Source organism: Heterocephalus glaber, unplaced genomic scaffold (genome assembly GCF_053883595.1).
Source record: "Heterocephalus glaber isolate CG9 unplaced genomic scaffold, H.glaber_assembly_v1.0 deba00001673, whole genome shotgun sequence".
Taxonomy (NCBI): domain Eukaryota; kingdom Metazoa; phylum Chordata; class Mammalia; order Rodentia; family Bathyergidae; genus Heterocephalus; species Heterocephalus glaber.
The window spans coordinates 10,791,142-10,816,126 of record NW_028258410.1 but is presented as its reverse complement, the minus strand read 5'-3'; the positions used below and the strand labels follow the sequence as shown (position 1 = coordinate 10,816,126).

Sequence of the window (24,985 nt, the reverse complement as noted above, 5' to 3'; positions counted from 1 at the left end):
TTATAAGAATTCACTCTGTGCAGGTACAGAAGCATCCTGCCAAACCAAATAACAAACAGGATGGTGATAGCAACAAAGCCCATTCTCCAGCTTCCCTTCCTCCTCCTGACCCCACCGTGCCTCCAGATGCCACGGGCTGCTTCCGGATCCACTTGATTTGCAGAGCGGAGCTGATTTTTTTGTCTTGGAGAACTGGCCACCTGCCTGGCAGACACCAGCAACCACCGGCAGAATTACAGGTTGATATGAAACAGATGGGCTTTCTAGTTAGATGCACTATTCTTTCCACAATACACATGAGCAAAAAATAAAATAAAATAAAAAGTGGCTTCAGTAACGTCTTGATTTTCCACTGGTGTCAGAGGCATCGATGATGCCCGTTTGTCCGGTCTTCGTTTTGGCCTCGGTGCTGGCTGCGGGCTTGGCCAGCTGCAGGCTTGGCCAGCTGCAGGATGTGACTCAGGAAGTGTTGAGGCCCAGTGTCTGCTAAGGTCTTAGGGTCTCCTACTAAGGGTGGAATACGATACTGGGGAAAAGACTTTCATTTCCCCAAAATAAATAGTTGTTAACACCACTTCTGCTTAATCCTAGGGTTATAACTCAAGTTCCATCTGGCAGCTTTTGTGGGGTTATTGCTGTGTAGGCTGATCAGGGTTCCCTGCCTGATCCGTTTAGGAAAAGCTGGCTTAACCTCTGGCCAGGCTTGCTTACTGCAGGACTTCTCAGAGCCCGCACTCCATTAACATAAAGTGGGGCCTTGCAGAGCCGGCAGTGTCTGCCCTGCCACTCCCCAGCGGGGTGACCTTGAACTTGAACATTGCTTACCTGTTCTGAATCTCCACAGCCCCCTTAGTCCTGGAGTTGTTGACCTGCAGTGAACACACCCACACACCCACACACACACACACACACACACACACACTAGTCTAGAGGCCTCCCTTGGGCGTACAGAGCTGTGTTTTCAGTGTAAGTATTCATCGATTCATAGTTTCTCAGAGGTAGTTATTCGCTGTGAAGCTCAGCCCAGCTTCTGTCCTCTGCATCCGGCATCTCCACCCACCAGCCAGGGAAAGGAGGAGATGACATCCGAGGTGCCAGTGCCCACTTGAGAATGGTGGTCTCCCCTGTTAAGGTGCACAGAAAAGGCTGCAGGGCCTGAATAACCGTGGCCCACTTTTTTTTTTTTTTTTTTTTTTTTAACCGGGGATCGAACTAGGACCTTGCGCTTGCAAGGCAGGCAGCAGAACCCCTGAGCTAAACCCCCAGCCCTGCTTTTTATTCTACATACGTTCTTGTATCCTAGGATGTGTGTCTTTCATTCATTCATTTGTTCATTCATTTGCCCCGTGCTCCAGGCCCTGTGCTAGGTGCTGAACAAGGATGGTCCCTGGCGTGTGGAAACGGTCCCTGTTCCTCCAGGTGGAGGGTAGAGCCATGCACATTTCGGGGTGTGCACCCTTCCCAAGCCCTCCCTGCCCCACCCCACCCCAGCAGCCAGTCCTGTGCCCAGCGGTGGGGGGTGGTGTCCTGTTCAGAGGATCAGCATACCCGAAACGCCGTGCCCTTCGACCCTTGGTTGAGAATTTTCCAGGAGTAGAGGTCAAAGCAAGAATGCTCTTACATCAGGGAAATCTGAAAGACATTTTAAAAATTTTGTTTTGGAGGTTCAGACCCATGCTGAGGGTTGTTCTGTGAAAACATCTGGCATTGATTTTGAGGATGGCTGTGGAGCCACCAGCTCGATGCCTGGCCCCAGGGCTCTGTCTTCTCCCCTGGTTGCCTCCCAGGATTGTTTGGGCCTCTTTCCAGGTTCACAGCCTCCAGCCCTCTCTGCAGCCGCCTCCTCTCCCAACAGCTGGGCGGGTGCCTCCTGACCCTGACGGCCCGCTTCTGTCACTTTCATCTCACTGTCCCTGGCCGCTTGTGACCTGATGAATTGTTCCACTTAGGTGCCTCCGATTTCCTCCTCTACTGCTGAACGATAACAATAGTTCTGCCTGCCGGGGTCCTGATAGGGTCGGAGCTAATTTGGGTTAGGTGCCAAGGACACAGCCCGTCACAGCCAGCCCTCATGGATGCTGCTGTCGCTAATGACCAGGACGATGAAGAAACTTTATTTCCTCCGCCCTCCACGAGGGTGATTTCCCCTCAGGCCTCCGGCCTTCAGCCTGTGCCCAGGGCCTGCTGCCCCCACCGAGGTCCTGTCCTACAGGGTCTCACCGGGGTGCTGATCCTGAGCAGGGTTCCACTGCCCTGACACACGCCTTGGCCTTGTGAGGCCCTGGAGCAGGCTCCGCTCTCCTTCCCAACCTGAGCCTTGTCTCTTTTCTTCCATCAGCCACGAATCCCACCTTACGGGCCCTCGGGGTCGGGTGCACAGACCCGGGTCCGTAGTTAGGACGACCAAGGACCTCGCGGTTGTTTGTCAGCACCAATATCCCATCAGTGGAATCTTCCTGCTGTTGCAGGCAGTGCGGTGATGGCAGGTGGAGAGTGTGTGTGTGTGTGTGTGTGTGTGTGTGGTGCTCCTCACCTGGCGCAGTGGAAGTGGGCTCTCTCTGCATGGGTCCCAGTTTTAGATATAAACATTTTACTGGGTGTTTGAGCCTCAGAGACCAGCTTCATTCTTCATCCCCCAGACGCTACACCCTGCCATACTTTTGTGAATTCGCGCCTTTTATTCAACTCACTCAAATGCTAGTGCCCAAGTCCCTCCCTGCACTGCAGTAGCCTTCCAGGCAGGAGAAGCCACTGTTCCCACAGCAGGGTCCTGCCTTGCTTCCTGCCTGCTCTGTGCCCCTTGCCTTCCTCTGCAGCGAACAGGCCCCGGGGCAGGAGGGACCCAGCACCTCTTTGCTGCCTCTGACCTAGTGCTGGACTCTGTTCAGAGACAGTGCTCAGTGAGCACTGGCAGATGGATTTGGGGGCAGCAGCCAGGGAAGGACTCAGCAAAGAAGTGGAACCACTAGGCATTGGAGAAGTGCAAATGAAAGCAGCCCTGAGATTCCACCACACTCCAGAAAGAAGCCATCCTCAAGAAACCAGTAATAACAAATGCTGCCAGGCTTCAGGGAAAAAGGAGTTGCTGGAAGGAATGTAAAGTATTACATCCACTATGGAAATAAGTATGGCGATTCCTCAAAAAGCTAAAACTAAAAATTCCATTTGACCCAGCTATTCCCCTTCTAGGTATCTTCCTGAGAGTTAAAGTCACCATATCAGTGATCCATGCATACCCATACTCACAGCACCATGATTTGTCATAGCTAAATCTTGGAAGTGGCCTATGTGCCCATCAACAGATGAATGGATACAGAAAATGTGGTATTTACACACAGTGGAGTACTACTCTGCCATGAAAAAGGAAAGCTTGAGTCATTTGTAGGAAAACAGATGCACCTTGAGACCATAATGAAATAAATAAAATAAATCAGACACACAAGCTTAAATACTGTGTGGTTTCTCTTATATGAGAAACCCAAAATATAAATAAAGAGCAAAACAAAACATGGGTAATAGGAAATAGGGAGATCGTTTTCAAAGGGGAAAGGGAACAACAGATGGAGGGAGGGGAAAGAGAGGGTGAAGAAGAATTGAGAGGGAAAAACCAGAAATAGAGCAAGAATTTGCAGATGGTAAGGGCCCAGGGAGGAATGGGAGGGGTGAGGACGAAGAGCCTGTCACGTGCACCAGCTCCGCACAGCAAACACAGTCCTCATGCCCTCAGACAGGGCCAGCAGCAGAACCAGCACCAGACAACCACAGCAGGGGCCCCGCTTCGGCCCACACCCCAACTTCCCGTCTCCCTGCCCCCAGCTCAGGCCGCATTCTGAAGTTGCATTGCTGTTTTCTTCCCTGTTTCTTCCTCTCCACGAAGGTGTGGGCTTACCTGGCGGGAGACTGCTGATGCGGATGCAGTTTCCTCTCGAACTCAGAGCAGCCCTGCCGCACAGCACACCCTCGGGTGATGTCTGACAATGAGTTGTGAATGAACAAATGAGAGAGTGAAATAGGCCAGGGGGAAAGTCACTGTCCAGTGTCACGAATTGCAAATCGTCCCCGTTGTCCCTAAGAGGCCCTCACTGGGCCATGGCACAGTTGCCCGGGCCTCAGCTTCCCTTGTGTTTAGGGAAGTGAAGGTGGACAGGGAGGCCGCAGAAATGCCCAGGTCACCAAAGAGCAGGCATCGAGTCACACAGTGGGGGCCGAGACTGCTGCATTTGCGGTCCTGCGCCCTGACACCAGGCAAACAGATGGGTCCCAGACAGTCCGAGTGCCAGGGCCAGCCAGGGGCAGGGACTGGTGATGGAGGGCACAGCGCACCCCGGCTCTCACAGAGTGAGCGCAGAGGACAGCCAGTCAAGTCGGGCCCCGCGGGACAGCTGAGGGAGCACTGTGAGGGGTGGGCTTCGCCAGGCCTGGGAGTCAGCGTGGAGCCCAGCCGCGTGTCGGCCCCAGCGCAGCCCCCGACGTTCTGGGGTCTGGGGCCCGTGGAGGGACCACCCCGTGTCCACGAGGGGACCTCCGAGGACAGCCGCAGGGGGTCCTGCCCGCCCATCTTCCAGGAGCCTTGGGATGCTGAAGCTTCTCAGCGCGAAGATGTGGGAAGGAGGCTCCGTAATTAGCTGCTAATGCCTGCGAGGTGGCGGTGCGCTGCTGGGGGCTGGAGGGGAGCTGCTAAAGGGACCTGCTGGTGCCTTTGCACCTCCCAGGATCTCCCCACTGCGGGAAGGAGATTCCTCAGCAGCTCCGGGAGAGGTGCCGGAGACTCCAGGGGAGGGGAGGGGAGGGGAGGGGAGGGGAGGGGAGGGCAGGGCCCTCCCACTTGTCCCTTCCCTCGGGGGACGCACGTGCACAGGTCTGCACGCCAGGTCTGCACCTGCTCACACAGTGGGCCCCCCACGCACCCCCACTCACCGCCCGCCTGCCCTTGGGGGCTGCACCCCCCGGGGAGCAGCACCCTGCCCCCGCGGTACAGCCAGCAGCTAGGGTGGCATCGCTGCCCGAGGGTGCCTGGTTGACCCAACCCCCCAGGCTGCAGCACCTTCTCAGCCTTCTGTTCCTGCAGGGAAGTCTCCCGCCAGGCCCCACTAGGAGAGCAGAGGGTCCTGGCCAGGGGTGGGGTGCTGAGCACGGCAGCCTGCAGAACTCGGGGAGCCCCCTCGCACCCTGGCAGGGCCATGGCCTCCCCGGGACACCAGCAGCAGCTCGGACTGCGGCGCCCAGGTGGGCAGCAGACACAGTCGGTCCTGGAGCTGAGGGCCCTTGGCAGCACCTTGGTGAGTGCTGAGTCGAGGCTCCACCCTCCTCTCTACCTGCCTGCCTGCAGCCCTTTCTGCCTGCTCCCTCTGGCCCCTTTAGGAGCCACCGCTCCTGCCTCTGCTGCTCTGGTCTCGGAGAACAAGGGGCTGTGAGCCCCATCAGAGCCCCACCTCGGGAGCTCTGGGCAGGGAGTGGGGACAGTGGCGAGCGGACTTGTGAGTGTGAGTGTGTGACCGTGAGCATGTGTGTGTTTGTGTGTGTATGCTTGCACCCAGGCACTGCAGTGGGGCACAGGGAGATGAAGGGAGGCCGTGGGAGGAGGCAGGGCCCATCTCCCGAGGACTGGGCGAGCACTGCTCCTGGTCAGCATCTCCATCTGCTGCCTTCTCCTGTGGGAGTCCAGAGCCCCCAAAGGCGGGCAGCCTGTGTCTGTTGTCCCCTGGGCACCTCGTGCCTACCAGGATACCCCACATTCGGCCAGGATCAGTCTGTGTTCCTGGAGTGGTGGAGTGGGGGGTGGGGGGTGGATGGATGAAGAGGGAAGGGTGGGTGCTCACCAGGAGGGAGGGAGGCGGGCTGGTCTGTAGCAAGTCCTTCCTGCTCCTCTGTGCTGAGGACCTCTGTGTGCCAGAGACTGAGGAGGGAACCCCAGCACCTGCTTCAGGCACCGTGCAGGACGAAGTGAGGGTAGGTGGATGTGGTGGTCACAGAGAGCCTCACAGATGGGGAACGCTTTGCATTCCAGCACGGAGATGCCAGGGCTTGCCCAGGGGAGCAGGTGAAGTGGGCGACAAACAGAGCCAGATTTGGGCTCTGATATGTAGTTGATTCTGTGTCCTGCCCCTTTTTGCCCTGGCTGCTAGGAAGCTCAGGCCATGCACGTGCCCTCTGTAGCCCACGTGCTGTCCCTTGTGGGGACCCAGCAGACCTCCTTCCCCCGGGACCTGCTAAGGCCCCTTCATCTTGGCATGGTGCAGTGTGCATCTTTCCAGTGACAGTGCCTTCCTGCAGGCAGTAGGGACTAAATACAGCAGGATCGAGCGCTGCCTTTCTGTGCCAGCTCTGCATCTCCCTGCTCAATGCCCGGAGGCCTGGACGGGCAGTTCTGCTCCCAGCTGGGTCATGGGTGAGGAGGGAGCGGGAGGGAGGAACGCAGTAACTTGCTCGGGGGAGAGGAGAGCCGTCTGCATCCCGTGGGCACAGCAGGGCCTCCAGGAGGTGATGGCAGCGGGGCCCGACTGCCCTGTGCCCTCTGCTGCCCGGCACCAGGTGCTGGGCACTGGGCCCTGGAAGGCGGTGGGGAGCAGCATCCTGTGACTTTCTGCTGGTACTGGCTTCATTGCTGCCTGTCCGCAGTGCACGGGGAGGGCCATGCACGTAGCGCAGCTGGTTCTTTTTACTTCCCTCCCCTTCTCTGCTTTCCACCTCTAGATCCCTTTCCCATTTGCAAAAGATCCAACTCCCTGATTCCCACTACTCATCCTTTACTTCTGTTCTTTAAATTACTTACACTTTGGGCTTCTCATATAAGAGAAACCATGCAATACTTCAGCCCGTGTGTCTGATTTGTTTTACTTAACATTATAGTCTCAAGGAGCGTCCATTTTCCTGCAATGACTCAGGTTTATCCTTCTTTATGGCTGAGTAGTACTGCACTGCGTCTACCACATTTGCTTTCTCCATTCATCTGTGGATGGACAAACACATAGGCTGCTTCTGAGATTCGCTCTTTAGGGTTGTGCTGCAGTAAACACGAGTCAGCAAGCGTGGCTGTGATACGATGTCTTCAACTCTTCCAGGAAGGTACCTAGAGGGGGGGAGAGCTGCTTCCATGGTTTCGGAGCCCTCCTGCCAAGTAGGAGGGCTTCTGGCCGGTGGTAAACATGGGACCTGGAGTCGTTACACGCCATGGGTGGCTCGAGAGGGCTGCCGTGCCTGAGTGGTGAGTCTGGTCTCCCCAGACACAGCAGTTCTGTGGCCGATGAAAAGGGCCTCAGCTTGCTGGGCTGTAGGCTGGATAAACTGTAGCCCGGATTCATGGCGAGGCCCAGCTGTGAGCCCCACAGTCCTCTCTCCCCCCATAGTGCTGTTCGGTTACTGATGGAATACGAAGAGTCACCATAGTGACACTTTTCTAAAAGTCACCGTGCCTGCCTGGTATGCAGGTAGATATTACTGTGCATGGACATAAGACACGATCAATAAATCTTGTGTTGTGCTGTCCACCCATGTCTCCAGGCTCAGTGGCCACCCCTGTCACCTGAGTCTCCCTTGCAGTCCCACCCGTCAGGGCTGGTGATGACCTCCAGTTCCCAGGTGAAGAAACTGAGGCACAGGAGGACAGAGTAGACACTGTGGGTGGCCCTTGGAGGCCACCTCTTGGGGTGCGCTCAGAAGCTGTTGGTCAGGCCCACTGTCTGGGTACAGACGCTTCCCCCGACACCTGGATCCGGTCCCAGGCCCCTGTTCCCAGGAGGGGCTGCCTTGGGCCTTGCAGGGCTAGGGGTGGCCCAGGATAGCTCGGCGGGGAAATGAGAAGCAGGGTCCTGCCCTGTCGAAGGCTCCTGGCCTTTGGACCCCAGTCGCCTCTCCCTGCCAGGCACCCTCTTGTTGGCTTCTGTCCAGCTCTGCCCCTCCAGCCTCTCGGGGCCTTGATAGATCAGGGGCTCAGCCCCTTCTTCGGGAGGCATTCAGGTAAACTAAACCCGGGGTGTGGAGCTGGGTGTGTGTCAGCCACCAGCAGCTCGGAGTGGGGTAAGGGCACACGCATGGGGACCTGGCCGGCGACCTCCCGCCTCCTGCCCCGGTGACCCTGGAGTCACATCAGAGCCTGGAGTGTCGTCTTCCTGCGGGCAGCCTGCGCGCTGCTCTCCACCGTGACAGCTGGGTGGTGGCCCAGTGAGTGGGTGGAGGTGCTGCCGCCCTAGTTCTCACGGTTCTCCAGCTTCCCCACTGATGGGAGGTCCAATTTTGTTTTGTGCTCCAAGTGAATCTCTTACAAAGTCAGACGGGTCAGATGCCAGAAAACAGCCTGGGGAAATCTATGACTGCCTCCCTTCCCAGCACCTGTAGCCAGGGCACCCCATTTTTGGGGGCACAGACACTGCACACCGCAAGTGCCCACGCACACCCGTGTGCAGTCGTGTGCAGTCGTGAGCACGCGAGAGCCTGTGCTCTCCTGTTGAGGTCCGGCAGCTTCCCTCAGGCCTGCCTCTCGCCTGCTTTATTCTTCCCTTCCCTCACCCAGGCTGGGTAGGAAGGGCGGCTCTGGACCAGTGCCCACTCCTCACTGTGCTCTTCTGTCTAGGACCCATCCGTGTGCAGCCCACAGCTTCTACCGCGATGGCCTACCACATGGAGGGCCAGAGGCGGCCTCTTCCCTTTGTCCACTCGTGGGCTGACTCCTGCAGCTACTTGCTGGGGCTGTCAGCTGACAGGCCCAGTGTCCAGGTCTCTGCCCTTGGGTGGTGGCCAGGGCGCCCTTACAAAGGGCTTGCAAAAGGCCTGGCTTTGTCTGGGGCAGATAAAGCTGTCCTAGAGGAAGCAACAGTTAGCTGAGGAAATGTTTTGCAAGATGGAGAAAAGCCGAGAGGGAGAGCAGATTGGAGGAAGGCATAGCATGAGCCCAGGTCCTGGGGTAGGGGATGCTTCCCCATGGAATTAGAAGGTCCTTAAACCACCCCGCGGGGGGCAGAGCTGGGACAGGGCTGTAGAAGGAGGGTTGCTACAGCAGGGACCCATGAGCTGCAACCGTGCATTTGTGTGACCCTGCCCACTCTGAGGGCCCTCCCCGGCTCCAGGCCTTGGGGAATCCCTGGTGGCCTCAGGGTGAGGGGCTCCCCGGCCTGGGGAGCCAGGTGGCTTGGTGGTCACTGGGCCCTCCCTTGGCTCTCGTCCTGCAGATGAGATGGACCGAATGCCCCCAGCGCGCTCGGAGTATCCGGTCTCAGGGATCCGAACCCCCCCAGTGAGAAGGAACAGCAGGCTGGCCACCCTGGGCCGCATCTTCAAGCCCTGGAAGTGGAGGAAAAAGAAAAATGAAAAGCTGAAGCAGACGACGTCAGGTGAGCTCTGGGAGGCAGCTGGGGCAGCTGTGCACCTGCGCTGCCAGGAGGGTGGCCTGCTCTGTGGTCTCCGGGGACTGAGCCCCTCAGCTGCCCGCTGGTCACTGCTGGCCACCTGGCTGGGCTGCCCGCTCGGGGTCACACTGGGGACCAGAGGCAGCGCGGAGAGGCCCTGGACCAGCCTGGTGGGCTCTGCACAGGGCGGTTCTGCCCAGGCCCGAGGGTACACAAGTCACCTGCCCTCGCTCACGGGCTCAGTGCAGCGCCAGGCTCGGCTGTGACGCTGAGTCTGGCAAACTCACTCAGCAGCTGCCCACGAGAAAGCCACAGCCCCCACCCTCCCAGACCCAGAACCTCACTCGGATGCGGCAGGGGCTGGGCCCACCCGAGAGGCCTGGGAGTAGCCAGCCCAACTCTCACCACTCCACAGAGCAACCTGGGTAGACTGAGGGTCAAGGCTTCTTCTCGGGGAGGACAAGGAAGCAGCCTGCTCCCCGGACCTGGCTCAGTCTGGGTTCACCTGTCCCCGTGGCTCCCACCAAGGATCCAGAAGGGTCCGCACTCACTCAGGAGGCTGCGTCTTTACACCCTGCCAGTCCCGGCTCTGTGGGAAGTAGGGTTGTGCCCAACAGCCCATTGGCCCCGCCTCCTCGGAGACTGCACCACCTGCCTCGTGGACTCTAGGAGGTGGCTGAACGCAAGAGGCTATGGCAGCAAGTGGGGGCAGATGCTGGTGGCGTGGGCACACATGCGGCTTGCTGCAGGGACAGCGATCTCACCTGGCCCTGCCCACCGTAGGGACGGGGAAGCAGCTGAGAGGGAAGAACTCACCCAGGTCTGAGTGTCAGCGGCCTGGGTGGCAGAAGGCAGAGCGCCCCAAGGAGCAAACCCAGGAGGAGCTGAGCCCCTGAGGCCCCGGGCCTCGCACTGGGCTGCTCATCTCTTAGCTGTGGCTGAAAGCAATTAGTGAGGTGCTGCTCCTGTGGAATTAGTCCCGGGCCTCACGGGGAGGCCTGGGAAGCACTGCCCTCAGGCTGCTGCTTCTGAGGTCCCCGGGGCCCTGTTTCCTCCCAGCTCCAGGGCCTGGAGGACCACAGAGATGAAGCCGCTGTGCCCAAGGGAGGGCCCTGCAGGGTGTGAGTAGTGACGATGGCAGCCGCAGGCTCGCTTCATACTCTGATACACACGTCATGAAATTTCTCAACCACTCAGGAGGTCAACTGATAAATTCTCTTTGACAAGAATGAGAACAAATTAAGCCTTGTTATTCAGGGTTTCCCCAGGCACTTCCAGTGTGCCAGGCATGGAGGAGCCCAGAGGGGCAGGCTCTGTCTGGGCTCCCCAGCATCTAACTTAGCAGGTGCCATGCAGCAGGTGCTCAGCAATACTTGGGAATAAATTGAGGAGTTCCCCTCACCTGTTTGGCAGCTGCCTTCTCCAGTCACTCTTTAGCTCAGACAGGTGGGCGGGCCCTGTCTGACCGGGAGCACCTGGAGATTTGGGGCCTTTGGGATCTGGCTTACCGGCGGGCGCTGTGATCTTTCAGAGACTCCCAGGAGTTATGTAGCTTTTCACTTGGAAACTGGGGTTCACCTGTACACAAATGCAATGAAAAAGAAGGGGATTGGGAAGCAAGCAGACCCTGCCCACGGGGAGGGAGGGCATGAAGGGTTGTTCTGAAGGAGTGGACATGATTCGGCCAGCTGGGGCCAGGGCAGGGACGTGGGACTGCCTGTCCATCCCCTGTCCGTGTGGTGACTTCTGGGAGCTGTCAACCACGATGCGTTGGAGACCTTCCGGGGAGTGCACAGAACGCGGGGTGGGGAGAGGGAAGGGTTAGCAAAGGGTCATGGAGCTGCAGCAGGTGTCCCTGGGGACCCAGACAGGGAGGACACGGCAGGGCTGGTCAGTGCAGTGCGTGGTAGGAGGGGTCGTGGGTGCTCAGAGGAGGGTGCTCTACTGCAGAATGAACCCCACAAGGGACTGCTGTCGCTCCACCAATCTGGGGCTCCTGGCTGTTTTAATGCAGATGGATCAGCAGATTGCTTAGGGGGAAGGCTTGGAATTGCCAAGCCACTGTGCACCCACCCATTCCCCGGGACCGCTCTCACCCCAGGGCCCTGGCCCTGCCTCAGTTCCAGCTGAGCCTCACCTGGAGTCTTGTCCCGCAGCTCTGGAGAAGAAGATGGCCAGCAGGCAAGGCCGGGAGGAGCTCATCAAGCAGGGGCTGCTGGAGATGATGGAGCAGGGTGAGTGGCCGGCTCACAGAGCTCGGGAAGCCCCTCAGAGGGCAGGGCGGAAATGGGAGGCATCCTGGGGCCAGGTGTGGGGCTGGACAGCTCGCAGCCCCCAAGGTGGGGAAAGAAACATCCTACCTGGAGCTCAGGGTCCGTGGGGGGTGGGGGGTGGGGGTGTTAGGGCGCCCCCTCGTGGGCACCACCGGAGCGCTGCTCTTCCCAGGAGTGTCTCTAGCCTGCCGATCCTCCCATTCCTCTAACGTGGTAGCAGTGGTTTCTGTTTAAGTTTTTTGCATATTCACGTCTTAATCCGTGACGTGGGGAAATTATTCTGACTTCTATCACCACCAACCCCCAGCACTCCCGTGTGGCTGCATCTGTGTCCTGCTGGGCTGTGCACCTTGTCTTTGGGGTGCGGTTTACAGGTAGGGAATGGGGGGAGAGGGAGTGATTACAGGGACATGGTGGAGCCCTGCTCCCGTCTGCGGTAGCACGTTTAGCCTGGTGGTGGCCACTGCCCCCTTGTCAGCCTGCAGCTGGCTATCAGCACCAGCACAGTTAGTTCCCGAGCCTGCCTCTTTCTAGGATGGATTCCAGTCATCGTGGGCACTGGACTCCGACCCTCTGTGTCACCCAGCTCTCTGAGGTTGGGGGTTTCATAGAACCCACTGCCACTTAGAAGTCTCTCTGGAGTTGGATCGAGCTCCTGTCTCCTGATTTGTGGCGTCTGGCCTCTCAGGGCCAGTTCCCCAGGCTGCTGGAGTGCATCGAATACCCCTCTCCTCTGCAGCCTGAAACACTCCCGGCATCTGCTGTGGGGCCCAGGTGTCAGGAATCAGGAAAGAGGCCTGCGAAGTAAATGCATGCAGACTTGGGACCTGTTGCTCATAAGCCCCGCTGTAGTCCAGCTCTGCCCTCATTTCTCCTCCTCAGGAGGATTCAGGAGGAGGGAAGCCTCCACAGGAAATTGCTTAATACCCTGAGGAAGGTGCTCCGTGCAGAAGGCAAGCTTGCCTTAAGGCCCTGGGCATCTGGATGTGTGGCACTCTATTCTGACTTGGATTTGGTTGGATGTCATTGCCAAGATAGAAATCTGGTTTATTTTACCTTCAAAAAGACCCAAAAGTGCCAAACCCTGGACTTTTAATGATGCTACCAACAAACTTTATTTTCAATCTTAGGGAGCAGGAAAGGGAAATAGAAATAATGGGGGCCAGGGATTTAGCTCCGTGGTTCCGCTGCCTGCCTCGCAAGTGCAAGGTCCCGAGTTCGATCCCTGGTACCAAAAAAAAGAAAGAAATTTGAAAGAAACAGTGCTAAAGCCTACCTTATTTCTGATGAATAAAGAGGAAGTAAAGATGTGGATTCAATTCTTGCCAAAAAGGAATGAAGTAATAGTTTGAACAATCGAAGAGGAAAACTGCTAGGACTAGTGAGCTTGGCTTTTTTTGGCCCAGGAACCAGGGTGGGCTGCTACCAGGTGGGCAGCGGGGGCTGGCATGGCCCTTCCTTTCTGGCCTTCATGCACTTGCTGGGGCCGCCATGCTTGCTGGCTTACAGCATTGCTTTAGGTAACGGGCTGGCCACCCTTGGCTAGCCAAGGTCTGATTGCAAATACTTAGGCTTTGGGACGATGCGTGTTAGTCAGCTTTTCATTGTCATAAAGACATACCTGAGGTAGGCTAACCTGTAAAGAAGAGCGCTCACAGGTCTGGAGGTTCAAGGGCACGGTGCTGTCATCGGCTAGTGATGGCCTTAGTCCCCGGGCAACACCCAGCATCCGTGGCTGGAGAGGCGGGGAGTGTGCCTGTTCTTGTCCCTGTGTCTGCTTGGTCTTGGTCCTTTTTTTCTGGTACCGGGGATCCAACTCGGGACTGTGTGCTTGCAAGGCAGATGGCGGAACCACTGAGCTAAATCCCTGGCCCTTGGCTCTGTTCTTATAGAGCTGCCAGAGTCAATCACAGGGCTCCCCCTGGTGACTTCATCTAATCCTAATCACCCTCTGGACTCCCCACCTCTGAACACCACAGTCGCAGGGAAATTTCCATCCTCTTACAACCATTAACCTCTCTTTGGGGTTAGCCTCCTGCTGAGTTTGGAAGGAAAAGCCAGCCAGGAAGAGCCATGGGGTGTGTGTGAATGAGCAGGCAAGGCTGTGTGCCAATAAAACTTTATATATGCAGACATTTGAGTTGGAAGAGTTTTCGTGAGTCAGGAGTACTTCTTTTCTTCTGATGTTCTTTCCCCCAAGCATTTTAAGGTGTAAACTCCACCTTTAGCTCTTCTTTACAAGCAGGTGCTAGGCTAGCTGGGGCCCTCTGGCTGCAGGGTGCCTGTCCCTCCCTTGCATTCCCCTTTCTCTCCTGCTGACCAGGAGGAACCAGGAGTCAGAGTGGCCTGCAGCAGGCTCTGTCCTTGAGAGCTGAGCTTGCACACATTAGAGGATGCAGCAGACTTCAAGCACCCAGGGTGCAGGGTGTGTGCTAGCTGCTGAGGACTCAGGTGAGCAAAACTCTTCTCTCAGAACCTGCTCCTGTGGGGCAGGGGCACTGCCCAAGCCCACAAGTCAGATCGAAACATGTGGAAGATGAGGGCGGGACTGCGATGAGGACACACAGCGTCCTGGGAACATGCGGGGGAGCTGGATCGGCTGGGGCCCGGGAGATGTGTGCGTGGGGAACGGGATGGGCAGGGGACACACATCCTGGTCCTCAGAGTTGGCTGCACATTAGGATTGCTGGGACTCTTCCCCCCCCCCCCCCACCGTGCTAGGTTGGGACTCGGTGACTCCCACATGCTAGGTGAGCACTCTACAGCTGAGCTACAGCTGAGTGCTTAAGAAAACAAAACAGCAATCTGGTTACCCAGCCACTCTGGGGTCGTCAGCACCAATACTTGATAAGGCTGTGCAGCTGGCTCCTGCTTTCTTCAGGGAGCTTGAGAAGCTGGGATGCGCACAGATCCAGGTAGTGAGGAGCGGCTTCGGCCCAGGGAGCAGTGGAGCAAGGCCCAAGCATGGCCCGGCTGGCGAGGGGCCTCCTGGGGGTGGGTGAGGTCAAGGGAAAGGACAGGGAGAGGCCGAGGTGTGAGCCAGGTGTCCTGGGGCACAGCCACAAGAAGAGGCCCCGGGGCTTGTCTCTGGGAGGATGCGTTTCCTTTCCGTGGAGGCCTGTGCAGCCAGAGTGCCCTGCGGTGTATCCACTGCCCTTTGTCACCCTGCAGCCACAAGACGCAGAAATGCTGGCCGCAGGCTCTGGGGGCTCTACCCCCAGCAGTGAGGCGAAGCCCCGGAAGGCAGGCCCTGCCCTGTGCTGGTTCATTCTCTCCTACCGGGACTGGTATTGGTCCCGGATGTTACAGCCCCCCTTCCTAGTTCAGGGGCGCTCAGGGGCCTGGGCCACTTCTCAGAGGGCAGGGGAAGCGGGGCCGCTGCTCCGTGGGGCTCAGCACCACTCTTTTCCTGGGGATGTTGGGGGTGAGCCCCCCAGCACAGCCCGTCTGGCAGGGTTGCAGGGATGGCGAATCTTTCAGAGACGAGCGCCCGCACTGCAGGCCAGAACCCACTTGTTTATCGCAAAGTGCGAACACTGCAATTAAACCTGAATACTGAGGTTTAAGTTTAGAAAAAAAAATTAACATCTTTTTGTGCCATGGTTTCGCCCCCACTGGGTGAAGAGATCAGGCCTCGCGCCCACCCCCCACCAAGTGAGGCCAAGCTGCAGCTGCGGGCTCCCCCCTGTGGCCGGCCATCTGCACTGCGCCTGCCTGCTCTGCAGCCTGTGGACCCAGAAACAGGCCCAGTGCACAAAGCAGCCTCAGGGACTTGAAAGTGAGCCTCTTGGAGGACAAACTCCAGCACAGGCCTCTGCTTTGCACTTGAACGTACACTCATCCACGCCCGTCACCCTGGAGTTGGCCCGGGAGTGTCTCATGTGGCCGGCTCTGGACGGTGACAGCAGAGAGCCACTAGTTGCCAGAGAGACAAGGCTGTCCAGGCACAACCTGGCCTCGGGGCTGCTGAGGGCTGTGGTGCCCTCTTCCCTCGCGTTTCTGCCCTTCCGGTAACCTGCTAGGACACCAGGACCTTCCCTGTGGCATCATGGGGTGAATAAGAAGGGCTCGGGACCCGCTGCACTGGGGAGGGGACGTGACCCTCCCCCCTGTCTTCTCTGCTCTGTCTCCCTCTTCTGAAAGCTCTGTGACCAAGAGGGACAGCAAGGCCCCTCGGCGGACAGGTCCCCAGCCACCCTGCCCCTCCACCTGGTGCCCAGCCGAGCACCAAGAGGAAGGTGCAGCCCGTGTGCGTCTCTGGGCGGACCCTGTTCACCCCCCAGAGATTCCCTCTGCACCTCTGTGTGCACCAACCTGGCATTTTCTGAACTAACTTACAGAGTTCCGCCTGCCATCACTGGGTATAACAATAAAAGAGAGTTGCTCCCCTGCGCTGTGCTCAGTGAGCTGCCCCCCTCACGAGGACAGGTGTGACAGGGCCCGGCCCGCCCGTGCCTCCCTTGCGGCCCTGGGTCCGGGCAGCCAGCAGCAGGCGCTGTCACAAGAGGATGCGAGCTAAGCACCATGAGGGGTCAGAAGATAGTTTCTCCCTTCACGACACCTGATCCTGCCGACGTAGTGAGCCCGGGCTGTGTCGCAGTCTCTGTCTGGCTAGGGTGGCAAAGTCAGGTTCAGATGAGGTCCGGACCTGATTGCCTACGGCCTCAAAGCTGGCTGCTTCCTAAACATACAGGGCTTGGGGAGTGAGAGCTCAGGGAAGAGTGAGCGGCCGCCCAGGCCGGATCGTTTGTGCCTGCTCCTCCACGTGGAGAGGCCGCGGCCTTGTCAGGGCCCAGGCTGGCAGTGCGGCTCCCAGATGAGCCGGTCCTGTGTGCGGATCTCCGTCTCCTGGGGGAGTCGACTGGCTGCCTGCAGACCGCAGTGCTGGAGAGGGAGGACAGCACCAAGCCCGCTCCCCAGGCACCCAGGAGAGACCCGCGAGGGTCCCGGGTCTGGGGAGGAAACCACCCTGGCCTGGGCCTGCTGGCCAGCTCAGGGCACTTCGTCTCTCCCTCGTCAGAGGCTGTCATTTGAAGCAGGACTACGGAGCACACGTGGGGCGCTTACGCTGTGCCGCACTTTTCCTGTCACTTGCTCAATTCTCCCCAGTGCCACAGCATTGCAAGTAACAGTGTTTCCCTGTGTGCGTGTGTGCGTGTGTGTGCGTGCGTGCGTGTGGTGCTGGAAATCGAAGCCAGGGCCTTCACAGTGAATTACATCTCCAGCCCCTTTTATTTTCAGACAGGCTCTTGCTAAGTCTCTAAGTTGCCTAGGGTAGACTTGAGCTTGCGGTCCTTCTGCCTCAGCCTCCTAGAGTGCTGGGATTACAGGTGTGCAGACCACCACCATGCCCGGCTCCCCATCCCCATTTTACAGATGAGGAAATGGGGCCCTGGGCAGGTTTGCTGGTGGGATGCATGGGAGGGAGACCACGAGCTTTCTGTCCAGGTAGAACACTTTGGGCAGCGGAAGGGACACTCTTGGGAGACACAGACAGCAGGCAGGGATGAGAGCTGACCTGGGCAGAGGGAAACCTGACATCAACATAAGCCAGTCTCCCTGTTGTGAGGGAAGGCAGGGCTGGTGAGTACCCATGCCGTCCGGGGGGTGGGAAAGTTGTAGGTCACTCTGACGTCTGTCTCCATGGCGCGGGGACCGCGGGGTCCGTGCGGGGCCCGTGAGGGTGCTCCCTGCATCAGGTTTGGGTGCATATCTCGGGAAGCTGATTCCACTGAGCCGGCTGAGAGTCCCTGGCCTGGGCCTGCTGCCCCGTGGATGGGCAACTGAGCAGCCACTTTGCCCTCTTGGCGAGGGACCTGGGGTGAGCACCCAAAGGCCAGAGCCTCAGTGGCTGCAGCAGTTCCCATTCTAGCTGACTGGGCGCTCGGAGCCCCATGTTGGGGAAGCCGGGCCTGGGGGCCACCGAAGCTCTGCCTCTTCACTGTTGGCCATGCACACACTTGGGGTCAGATGCCAGTGGTCATCTCGGGGACCTCAGAGAGCCAGCCAGCAAGTGGTGTCTTATGACCTCCACCTTGCAGGGCCACTTGGGGCCAGGTGCATGGCAGGTGGTCGGGAGTGTTTGCCTCATGAGTGACCAACGGTCAGCTGCCAGTGTGGACATGAAGTGGTGACTGCTGCCACAGTAACGTTGTGTGACAAACCCCAGCTCCTCAGGGCATCTGGCAATCAGCGCTGTGCCACTTCCAGGTGGCCCTGGCCCTGCTCCAGTGCCTGACACCCCCAGGAGCCACTGGGCCCACCCACAGGAGGGTGCAGGAAGGAACAGCAAGCACCGTAGAAGCCACTTCCCCTCTGTGGCAAACCCACTCAGGCCCCGTGGACAGAAGCAGGCTGGGGGGCTGCAGTAGGGGCCACAGAGGGCAGAGAGCACTGTCAGCCCACAGCAGCTGGAGTAAGTGTTGCATTGTAAACCCAGGGGCCCAGATGAGCAGCACACCTGGGCCCGTCTGGGAGCACAGGAAGCAGAGGGGAGCTCCTGGGATGGGGAGGGGTCCAGCTGCCACACCAGGCCTCGGAATGGCGTCCTGGAGATGGGGGCCCACCTGACAGCAGTGTTTCCTTGTAGATGCTGAAAGCAAAGTGTGCAGCCCTGGTGGAGGCCTCCGACCCACACAAAGCGAACCATCCACTCCCCAGCCAGAGGCCCTGACTTCAGAAGATGCCCAGCCGGGAAGCCCCTCTGCCACTGCTGGGGCAAACCAGGCCTCCCTGGATGAGCCACTGTCCTCAGACGCCCACTCGGACAATGCAGGTACTGGCTGGACCCGCTCGGATGGCCCTGGGCTGGGTGGGAGCAGGTACCTGCCCAGCACTCGGACAGCAGCCTCTCGGAGCATTGTTAGGATGTCCGCGCCCGGCATGCGTGGGCCTGCCCCTCTGCCGGAGCTCTCCCCTCCTGTCTTGTCCCAAGTCCGGTGCCACTGATGAGGGAGGTGCTTGACTTCTGCCTCATGTCACTCCCGTGACATCTTTACCTCCTCACTGGGACCTTCTGGGTAGGAGGCTCCCGAGGGGTGGGTCCGGTGTAGATTTCAGGGGACCTGAAGGCAGCAGGGCAGGGTATGGGGTCGGGAGCCAGCAGGTGGCCCTTTGCCCGAGGGCCGCACCAGGCAGTGGACTCAGGCAGGCCCTTCCCATGCCATCTTGTCCAGCAGATTGGCCTTGTTTCCCCTCTGTTACGTGGAGAAGTCAGGGGCCCACGTCGGCTGAGGAGCTCTTGTTGGAGGCAGTCGTGTGGGGGCATCGACAGGGCTCCTGACAGATTGGGTGGGGGTGGAGGTGCCCACCGCCCTGTGGGCCACTGGCAGGGACCTTACCAGCCTTCCTGGGAATGTGCGTAGAGTTAGGAGCTCTGAACATCCAAGCCGAGGCTACGCCATGCACAGTGGGGCCCGCACATGAACTGGGTGCTGACCCAGGAGAGTCAGGCTGCAGATTGAGTCGCTGTGGGCCTCTGCTCCAGAGCTGGGTGCAGGTCTGCCCTGCGGTACTTTCTCCTGCCCAACCAGGGCCACGCTGACACTCTCCTCTGGTGTCCACCCCCGGCCTCCCGAGGACTAACAGACTGCTGCCCCGCCTGCCGGGCCTCCCTGGGCGGCCTGTGCCCCACCACTCCACTTAGCTGGGGGCCATGGTGGGGACCAGGGATCTGTGGCCCAGGGAGAGTCCTGGCTCTTCAGAGAGCCCCTGCTGACTCCCCTATGTGTTCCGAGCCCCAGGCAGGCAGCTGACCACATGCGAGGATGGCTGCTGTGCTTCTGGTGCCCCACAGAAGCCCTTGCACTTGAGCCCCGGGCCTTCTGTGTGTCGGTATCGCTGCCCTGCTGCCCCGGAGCTCTTGCTTCCCGGTGGTCTCTCTGCTCAGCTCTGGGAGGCACTGTTCCCATCAGTACTCCCTCTGCTCAGCCACTCCCTGAGGCTGGGCTCTGGGCCGCCCTGTTCTGCTGTCAGTGTGATGGAGCTCGCTCTGCTGGCTGCTCGTGTGTCGGCCTGAGGGGTGAGCAGGAGCTACCCAGTGGAGAGCCAGGGGAAGGTGCCCAGGGGCGCGGCACGAGCCGAGATTGACGGGTGACAGAACTGACCTGGGAGGTCCAGGGAAAGAATACCCTTGGCTCTGGGTGCCAGGTGCATCTGATGCCACCAGGCCGGGTGTGTGCATGGCAGAGTGTGCATGCAATGAGTCTGTTTTCACGGGCTGGCTGGGTGGCCTCAGATGCCCAAGGGGACTGTGGCTCAGCTGCAGGTGACCAAGTGTGGCAGAGCTGGGACAGGACAGTGAGGCAGCTGACTAAGGACTCTGGCCCTGGGCAGCTGGGACCCTGAGCATGGAGGTCTCACCTGCAGAAGAGCCTGGGCAGCAGTGGGCAGGACAGGGGATGCAAGCCCGCCTGGCTGTGCATCTGTAGCCTCCTGTGTGGGTCCTGAGCCCCTAGGGCCATGAAATGACTGCATCAGGGCTGCACAGGACAATTGGAAAACATCGTAACAGCGCAGTGCTTATTACTGGTACTAGTGCAGAGGGTATTGGTTTCTCATTCAGGGCTGTGGGAGAGACTTTCTTTTTCTCCCCCCCCCCAAATTGTAATCAAAATGTGAGTTCCTTTAAGGAAATATAGCAAATAAAAGGGTAGCAAGTACAGAGGAGTGTCCACAATATCTAGAGAAGGGGCCCAGAGCCCAGTTTCTTCTGGCTTCTAAAAAGACTGGCTTGTTCCTTCAGGACACGTTCGGCTTATCGGGTTAGTGATCCTGGATTGCTGGTGTGAGAGCCAGCCTGGCTGGCCTGGCTGCTGGGGTGAGGTGGGCGCTGTCCTCAGTGCTGAATCCGCACTGGCTGTTTACCCAGAAAGAGACCAGGACAAAAGCACTTCCCACGAGGACAGAGCGCATGCAGGCCAGGGACTCCCAAGGGCACAGGGATGGGGTCTCAAGAGCAACAGGCACCTCTGACACAGCTGGCCTGAGGCGGAAAGTGGCTGGACTCCTCACTAAGCTGCGTGCCATAGAAAGTCACCTGACCCCCGAGTCTGTGCCACCTGCTTTAAGTGAGGATGTGGTCACACTGACCTCTCGAGGTCAAGATAGTGGAACTAGGTGATCCCTGGGAGCACTTAGCCCAGTCTGATGCACAGGGCACTCAGCATTTGCTGTTGCTGGCTCAGTGGCTGCTTCACTCCTGTCATCGTCTCAGGGTTAGAAGCATCTATGGAGAGCCATGCATTAGCACACAGGGCTCCCCAAGATGCAGGGCCCATCTTCCAGGACACGGGGCCCTGAGACAGTCCCGAGGCCTCATCCTGCCACAGCCCCAGAATCCCCCACCTACATGAAGAGCCTGGCCTTCCACAGAGGCCCCTCCTGAAGGAGCACATTGTAACTGACTGCACCCTAAACATGTTAAACTCACACTAACATGCCTGCCAGCCCACACTTCAGGCCGAGGCCCTGGCCCTGTTCCTGCCTGTGGCCTCACTGCACAGGGCCATCCCTGCAGAGGGCATCTGGCCTGGGGGCTCGCCCAGCCCCTCAGAAAGGTGTGCACCCCGCCATGAAGGTCAAGCCCCATGTTGTCAGCTGTTGCCCTCCAGGGTGGGCCCGCATCACCATGCAAGGTGATGCCCCTGCAGGGCAACAGTGTCGCCTGAGGTCCTGGTGAGGTCCCCTCAGAGCTCAGGGGACCAGCTGTGTCCAGTGCTGTTGTCTCTTGTTTCCTTCCCACGCCCTGCACCTCAGCATCCATGGGAGCTGCTCACACCTGGCCAGTCCCTCTGTGCCGCAGGTAATTTCTTGACAGACAGATGTCACCCAACTGCAGACTTACAAACAGACATGACATGGGAGCACCTGAGAGTCTGTCCTGAGCTGGGCTTCTCTGCTAGAAGAGAACTTGGCTGAGTTCAAGGAAATCTCATAATGCCCTGGGGAGACATTCTGCACCCAGGAAGTGGGTGAACTGGTATGTGCCTTAACCACATTCTACAACCAAGCTAGAGCCAAGCAGGAGATAATGCTCTGTTCTACTTCTGGAACGTGAGCTGGTTCTGAGGCCTCAAATAGGAGTTCTCAAGCTGCGGCCCCAGCTCATGTCCTGCCATGGCCCGTGTGCCTGCCCACCGCGTGCTGCTGCAGGAGTCTGGCACAGTGAGCAGGGGGATGGTGCTGAAGTGCCCATCTCTGTGCACCCCATACCTGCTCTGCGTCCTCCCTGTGGTTGCATGGGTGGCACTGTGACCCTCGACTCCCTCTAGAGTCCCAGTGCCCTGTCCAGTACAGTGGCCACTAGCTTCATGGCTTCTTAAATTAACTGGAATGATATAAGTTAAAGCTCAACACCCCGATTGCACCAGCTGCTTTCCATGGCTCAGGGCCACTTGTGGCTGGTGGCTCCCCTGCGGATGGGTTGCTGACATTTGCTTTGCAGCACAGATGCTGTGCTGTCTGCAATAGTCAGGCCTTCCAGTGCTTCCACACTGACAAGCTGTCATTGCAGCAAAGCCCCCGTAGTCCACGCTGAGGACACTGACCTTCTGGCCACAGCAAGCTTGCCGGCCCTGCTCCAGGGTACGGTCTTGGGTTGGAGGGAGGCAGGGGTGAGGCTGGAAGCTGTGGCTGGGGGTTTGGCAGAGTCTGGCAGCTCTCGGTGGGGCCAGGTGGGAGTCTCCAAGTTGCCCTTTGGAATGGAGCTCTCCGGACCTGTCCCTGACTTGGACTTAACCGGCGAGGTCCAGTGAGAATCGGACAGGAGAGGAATGGCATGGGCACCCAGTCTGGCCGCTGCGTGGGGCTGTGTAGCACCACACCCAGGAAAGGGGCTCGCTTGTCCTGACTCACGACTGTGGCTCCCAGAAGAGTGCTCGACTCCTTTGTGTCCGTGGCACCCGCAAGGGAGTGGACAGCGGAGAAGGAGAGGATCGAGCTCAAGACTGGGCTCGCCGTGGGAGGCTGCTCTTCTTCACGGGGAGGACGGACAGTGGTGGGGCTGGGTTTTAGCTGGGCTGGGAGAAGCGCCTGCGTCAATCTGACGGCGGCAGTGTCCCCTGCACACTGTGGGTGAAGGCAGCAGGGCAGGAGCAGCCGCAGGCTGCCCCTCCCCAGGCTGGTACAAGGTGGCAAGGGTGCTGAAACCCAGACATGCTCACCATCGCTGCTGAGGCGGGGACTCCGTGTGCAGGCACGCACCTCACAGTGGTTTCTCATGTAAACCTGATGAGAGTAATCCCACAAGGCGCTCCTGTCAGCAGTACACGGTCACGTGACAAACCCGGGCGCAGAGAGGGTTAGTGACCCCAACAAGGCCACAGAATAAGTACAGAGGCAGCTTGAGCACAGGCCTGTCCGACACCAGAGCAGGGCACGGTGAGGACAGGGGACAGGGTCCCCCGAGCTCAGGACAGCTTCCCTGGTCCTGTTTCTGATGGCACTCCAGACGCTGCACCCCCAGGAGGCCCAGGCCTGTCCAGTCCCGCCCTGCCACTCCCTGCAGCCACTCACTCACCTCTCTGAATGCTCTGTTTGCTTTGAAACAGCCAAATTGCCTTCTGTGTCCAGTGGGGACGAAGCGGACGCTGGGAGCCTCCTGTCCGCCCCTGACGAGCTCTCTCAAGCCTTAGCTGGGTCCGACTCCTTGGACAGCCCTGCCAGAGCCCTGGAGAGGTGCGTGGGTCAGCTCCCCAGCGCTCCGCTGCTGCCCACACCGCCGCCCAAGGCAAGCTCCAAAACCACAAGAAACGTCACAGGTGGGTCTGCGTTGCGTCCCGTCTCCTCCCTCCCTTCCTTCCCCTTCATTTCTTTCCTTTCCTTCTTCCTCCCTTCCTTGTTTCCTGACTTCTTCCTTTTGCCTTCCCTCCTTCATCCTTCCGTCCCTCTGCCAGGCTTGCCTGGATTCCTGCTCTGGGCTGGCCCTGACCTTTTGCTTCTGCAGCTGGGGCTCTGGGCAGGGGTGGCCCAAGGCAGACTCCCAGCAGTAGCCCTGATTGTCCACTGCAGATGGCCAGGCTTCCCAGGACACAGGGCCGTGTCTGGAGGAGTGAGGCAGCATCTGCCAGACCCCAGCTCGGGATGCGGCCGGCCTCCAAGAGGGGTCATCCTGTCCTCTGTCTCCTATGTCCGCTTCTGTCTGGGAGAGTTCCTCCCCCTCCCCCTCCCCCTCCCCCTCTCCCTCCTGGTGTCTGTTTGCCATGAGCTTGAGGAGCGCCAGACCACAGGGTGGAGGCTGCAGAGGAGCACAGTTGGGTGGGCACAGGGCCCCGTGTCTGCACCTCCGCAGCTCAGCCACACTTCCGGAAATGGAGAAGCGCTCCTGCTGGGTCAGGCGGGTCCTGAGTCTGAGGAGGATGTCCCTGCAGAGACCCGGGATCCCAGGATCCTGGGAGCATGTGAAGGGGGAGGCGGAGGCTGGAGGGATGCAACCCCATGCCAGGGCCACCACGAATTGCCAGGCAGCCCTGCCGCTGGGAGAGAGGCCTGGGGAGGCCGCTCCCTCCCTCGCAGTCCCCGGAAGGAGCCACTGCCTATGCCTGGAGTGCAGGCCCGGGGCTCGGAGCCTGAGCGCTCTGCTATCCAGGCTGTGGTTGATCCAGCCACGCGGGACACAGGCACATCTCGGCCGGGGTCTGTCTGCACCCAGCCTGCACCCGTCTCTGCTCTCCGCCACTCCTGAGTGCAACCCTCGGGCCTGGCAGACAGCAGGTGCTCAGCAGGTGCTGGGCACGGCCCCGGAAGGAGGAGTGAGTGTTCTGAGCCTGCTCTGCTCTCTGCCGCACTGGAAATGAGTCGGATATCCATGGCCACACAAACGGGAGGAGAACTTTTGAGACAAGACAAAACTGTTGCAGTCTGTTAACCATCTCTGCAGTGGTTCCCTGTATGCCCACTGAGGTGGGGAAAACTTACTCTGCCTTGGGCAGGCTGCACCCACCCGGCTGTCCTCTGGCTAAGGTGACACTGACCTTCCTGGGTTGGCAGCTGGGAGCTTTCGGCCTCTGTCCTGCTCGCTCGGGAAGCCTCAGGCCTCAGACTGCGCACGCTTCTCCTTTCTCTCCGGTTCTCCCTGGGTTCTCGCCCTGAACTGGGGCTCCTCAGCCTGTGGCCAGCGCTTCTGCTCCCTCCCTCCCTCCCTCCCTCAGAGGGGCTGAGGACGTGAGGAGATCATTCGGTCACCGACTGTTAGGAGACTGAGTGTGGGGTCGGGTCCCTGTGAGCTGAGGCTGGGTCTCGGTGGCTTTGCCTTTCCTTTTCGAGGCTCTTCCTTTCCTTCCAGGGACACGTCCACTTCAGCCTGCGGCCCTTAGATGGCAGCAGAGAAGCGGAAGCCCCTCCTGGGGCTGCCCAGGAAGGGGCACAGCTCAG

The 24,985-nt window shown here is 59.1% G+C and overlaps 1 protein-coding gene across 4 annotated transcripts in view; it reads left to right on the top strand.

Moving 5' to 3' along the window:
- Phactr3 (phosphatase and actin regulator 3) overlaps nt 1-24,985 on the top strand; it is a 214,529-nt gene that overhangs the window by 118,449 nt on the left and 71,095 nt on the right. For all 4 annotated transcript variants that reach the window (XM_004840977.2, XM_004840976.3, XM_087197520.1 and 1 more), the window contains 4 exons: nt 9,165-9,326; nt 11,498-11,575; nt 18,204-18,389; nt 23,164-23,373. In XM_004840977.2, the coding sequence (XP_004841034.1) occupies nt 9,165-9,326; nt 11,498-11,575; nt 18,204-18,389; nt 23,164-23,373 (636 nt within the window). Of the gene's footprint in view, nt 1-9,164; nt 9,327-11,497; nt 11,576-18,203; nt 18,390-23,163; nt 23,374-24,985 lie in introns of those variants that run through there.